This window comes from Styela clava, chromosome 3 (assembly GCF_964204865.1).
Source record: "Styela clava chromosome 3, kaStyClav1.hap1.2, whole genome shotgun sequence".
In the NCBI taxonomy this organism is placed as follows: Eukaryota; Metazoa; Chordata; class Ascidiacea; order Stolidobranchia; family Styelidae; genus Styela; species Styela clava.
In genome coordinates, this window is record NC_135252.1 from 19,913,981 (window position 1) to 19,918,864 (window position 4,884).

The 4,884-nt window shown below is 35.5% G+C and overlaps 1 protein-coding gene across 1 annotated transcript; it reads right to left on the reverse strand.

The window, feature by feature from the left end:
- Positions 1 to 232: 232 nt before the first annotated feature.
- LOC144420944 (uncharacterized) lies at positions 233 to 4,469 on the reverse strand. The gene is made up of 5 exons (XM_078110815.1): positions 3,535 to 4,469; positions 2,894 to 3,056; positions 2,658 to 2,721; positions 1,909 to 2,074; positions 233 to 1,096 (listed from the first exon to the last, which is right to left on the reverse strand). The coding sequence occupies exons 1-5, from the start codon at positions 4,467 to 4,469 to the stop codon at positions 958 to 960; spliced, it is 1,467 nt and encodes a 488-aa protein (XP_077966941.1). The 3' UTR covers positions 233 to 957.
- Between the last annotated feature and the right edge of the window lie 415 nt (positions 4,470 to 4,884).

Sequence of the window (4,884 nt, forward strand, 5' to 3'; positions counted from 1 at the left end):
GAAACGACCACGATCATTGTTGCGTGAACCCTAGATACCATTACACTGTGTCAAAAAAAACATCGTTACGCCACAATGGCGTTGACGAAAAGATGTTTTAGTTGTAGAAGTTGTACACTGTTAAAAAAATTTTCCCAAATTTACTAAAAAAAAATGGCAGCAAAAGTACGGGCCCCATGTAAAAAAAATTACGAGCCCTATCAGTAGTATTATGAACAGTATTTTCAGTAAATTTACAGAGATTGATGGTAGCAAAAATTACTATAAAACTGTAAAAAATACTACTTTTTTGACGGCAGTAAACCTACCCACCAGTAGTAATATTTTTTACCTTAAAATAGTAAATAAAATTACTATCTCGATGGCAGCTACCTTACCCGACAGTAGTACCATACAATACTAGCATGATGGTAATTTCTCACTCGCGATGACCGAACCACTACGAGAGTAGCAAAGATCTACTGGCACGACACAACAGTAAACACACAGAATATTACAGTTAAAATAAAAAAAACGAGATTCTGGAAACGAAAATCATTTTATTACAATTAATATTTTTAGCATAAATACACACTGAATGCCTTTAAGGCTTGTAAAAAACAGTTTCGAAAGAAATTTCATCAAATTGCCTCAGTACTGATACAAGTACATTGTATGTGTAAAGCTACACACAATAATAACCCAGTATTGTAAGACTCACAGATAACTCACATATTTTTTAACCTGGTGGAAATAAGTGTGGCTTATTCACTGAAAAAACTTTGTCATCCCTGCTATCTGGCATATTCCATTTTCAAGTTTTCTCTTCTAGATTTGAGCTTTTTTGTGACTTTGAGCAAAAATAGGCATGCAATGAAAAAAAATAAAAAAAAGCTTAATGGAATCAGATTCGGAAAAATTCGATTCGAAAAAAAATGTATCCGGAAGTGGCAACCCTAGCAGTAACACCACCAAAGTTTACTTAATTTCTAACAACGGCACATATAACGCCTGTGATAGATTCACTCTTCTTGCAAGGCCGATTACTTTTGCATTAACGTCTTTGCCTTTACTTTTTTTCGACTTAGTGCCGCTGGGGTTTATGTCACCGAAGAACCTGAAAAAAGGCAGAACTTAAATGGCGAATAGGTTTCACATATGAAATTTGGAAAACGTCCTGTTATCTCACCACCAAAATAGTAAAAACACAAACACTGGACAAAAATAGTAAAAATGTCAGGTATTTATAATGTATCGTGCCTTGCCAAGGGATAAACAAAAAACTGTCAGTGGGCCAGGAATGCAATTGCCAAACCAGAAAGCTACAGATCCTCCTAGCCCCCAGTTGTCGCAAATCGCAATAGGCTCATCCGCTCGTTGACATTCGATTGCAAATGCAGCAATTGAAAAATATTGTATTAATTTCTGTCATTAGTAATGATTTTTTGCAAATATATCAAAAATTTCCTGCTACAAAATGGAGAGCACAGTGACATCGTTTTAAATTGAAGTTCACTAAAATAGGATTGTTGTGAGTTCATTTTTCACATATGAATGTAAAACATATTAGATTAGGAGGAAACATGTAAACATGTGTGGTACCGCCAGTCAGTCATGATTTATTTTAACCATTAATCGGTACCGTACCGATGAATGGTTAAAATAAATCATGACTATTATTAAACACCCAAAAACTGTTTAACTAATTAAATTATTCTCAGCCCTACTCGTGGCCCAGTCCCCAGGGTATGGACACCACGAGTTTGTGCAAGTCCAGTCACATATTTCATTTTCACAACCCATTTTTTGTATTGTATGTCATCAAATAACACTACATGACAGAAGTAACAGGTAATTCATCAACAACGTGTACATTGTGCCAACAGCAAGAATTATATCAGCACTGTAGACTAGCACATTTTTTCTTACCTCTGAATAAAATCAAACGTCAGCAAGGCCTTATTTGGATATTCTATGTTGAAAACATAGAACGAAGCAAACTGAAAAGCCACCGCTTCAAAAAACGATCTACAGGAACACACCACTTCTCGTTCAGCGATGACGTAAAAAGTCTCAGCAGTCGCTACCGTGTTACCTGAAACACAAGATTGTAAACTTTAGCTTCGAATCTATAGGCTTATGAATAAAGTGAAAGTCACTTGACAGGTTGATTAATCTTATTATCTCAACTTCTAAAGCCAACTAATAACAAATACACTTACTAGAGGTGGACGATTAGTGATTTTTTGATAATATGCAATTACACAATTATTAATTGTATAATAGTACGATCATCTCAAAATTGGCTTTGGCTATATATTTAATATAGCAGACATGGATTTGTACTTATTTTCACTCACCGTTGATAGCGAGCGTAACACTGATAGAACGAAGGGAGAACTTATTATATTGATGAGGCTTATGATAAGCATTACGTTCTTTCAGAAATATTATATTTCATATTTCAAGCAATGCATACTGTGACGCAACAGTTAAAGCAGGTAGCATGACAGAAGCTGGTGATATCATTTTATAATAATCACAACTGAGAAGTATATGGCGACACAAAATGGCCTTTGAAAAAGTTGCAGAATTAATCACAGGAAAACAGCTATCATATCATATTTCGAAATTGTTCCTGATATTCACAATTACATCGCTCACCTCTTAACACTTACCTATGCAAGCAATAAATGGAGATTTTGGAATATCTTCTAATATCTGGGGAAAAGTGGTTTTTTTCTGAAAATAGGCAAAGTAGTGAATAAATATGCAAAAAAATTCCGTTAACCACTATCATGCAGTTAGTTTCCAATTAATTTGCAGTCGGCTCACAAAACTTTATACGAACAGTGTTGTGCACAAGTTACATTACTCTTGATGCGAAAACTTTCAAAAAAAGCATAGAACATACCTGGAAACACTTAAATATTTGGTTTAGGTCCTCTCCGAAATAATAGGCGATCAACAGGACCACCCCAGTCGATTTTGGTAATTCAGTTTTCAGATTCTTTGATTCCGATTTTGAAGAACTTATAAATTCAGAAATTTTCTTATTGGTTGAACATTTCAATGTCCTAAATAATAATGCCTGAGTAAGTGATCCACTTTCTGATTGAATGACACTAAGTACTGGTAATTTCATAGAGGTTGGCTCATCGACCTTGCGATTAGTTACATAATTTGTTCCTATTGCAAGACTGAAGAGAGATGAAAGTAACATTAAATTACAGCCTGCTTGGAAAAGAAAGGGCAATTATTGTCAAGCAATTATTACACAGACATGGAAACAGACAACCTCTAGAGCACACTATGTCGCATGTGGTACCAGCCTGCAAGAACAGGTGCACAATAACTAGGGTACTTGATTATGAAGTAAAATAAAGAATAGAAGAACTTCAGAATATTTAAGTATAGCCTAACCTCAGATAAGTTATAACCTCTTATAGGAAGCAATAAATAATGGGCACAAGAAGGCTTTCAACAAAAACTCTGCAAGGCATAGCATTCGAATGAAAATTATCTTGCAAAGTATCAGATATTTGTGCAACTTACTTGTAAATGCATATGGAATTGTCTTCAAGTTTTTTTAAAATATTCTTTTTAGCTTCTGTTTTACCAACCAATGTTTCATAATGGCGCATTAAACAGATTCCATCGAACAAGTGTGGCCATAACTCCTTGATCCCACTGATGCTTTGATTTTGATTTATATGCTTTCGTTGAAGAGGGAAGGTCTGTTTCATATATTCTTCCACTTTTCCCAAATCCTGATCAGACTTTGATAATGTGTACTCATGCTTGAGCCACATTCTAAGTTGTTCAAGTTCCCCTTCATTATCTGTTTCAGGACCCCAAAGCACACAGCCATATCTGTCAACATCTACTTGTTCTTCCACCTTAGGCTGTTGGCTTCTCTTCTTTGATGTGGACTTCCGCAAGTTGTCAATACGCCAAACCATTTGTTGGGTCAGGTAGGAATAGCCAGACCCAATGACTTCACCTTCAGGTCCACTTGTATCTTGGAAAGACTTTGGATATCTACGTATGACCCTTTTAGCAATAGTCGACAATTCTGCCCTTGACGGCTTGGAACTGCCCGACCACTTCAGGACAGAGTCCACAAGAATGCGAACAAACTCACTTCTTCTGGCTGATGGAACAACTGTGCCATTTTTGCACATTTCAATTATGTCAGTGGGAAAGTCTTTCCAAGATATCACAAAGTTTTCTGCATTGCAAGATGAAGAGGAATCGCTGAATAGTTCAGTTGCATCGGATGAAATATCCAGACATAGACTATCTTTCCAGTATGCAACAATTTTCCGGGCCAATATGACAGACACCACACCATAGAGGTCTTCCTCTTTAATAAGCAAGAGATCAGAAGAATCTTCGACGCCAAGGTCTCTTAATCTCACATCCAGGTCTTGTATTGCTTGGTTATTCAAACCAATTTTAGACAGTTCATTCAAATTTATATTAGCCATTACTAAAATCTTCAGCAGTGCCAGCGAGAACTAAAACATTTATTGAAATCACAGCCAAAAATAAAAAATAAATTTTCAAAAAATAAACCTGTCAATGTAATCACTACTTTCCTATATTTATTTACTTTCCTATATAAACCTAGGCAATGGGAAGGGCCAAAAATGTTGAACAGGTTAACGGTACAATTAACCAATTTTATGTACTCAAGGGTTACAATTCTTCCGAGCATAAGTCACTGAAAACAAATTTAGCAATAGAACTAACAGACGCAAAAAAACGCAATACTTCATATTTTCATCCATGTTATTATGTCCAACTAAACCATGCTTTATTTTATTTTTTCAGTATAACAAAACCTGTTAGAGGATCTAGTACTGTCAAAAAGACTCGAAAAGATCTCTAATAACTATTACG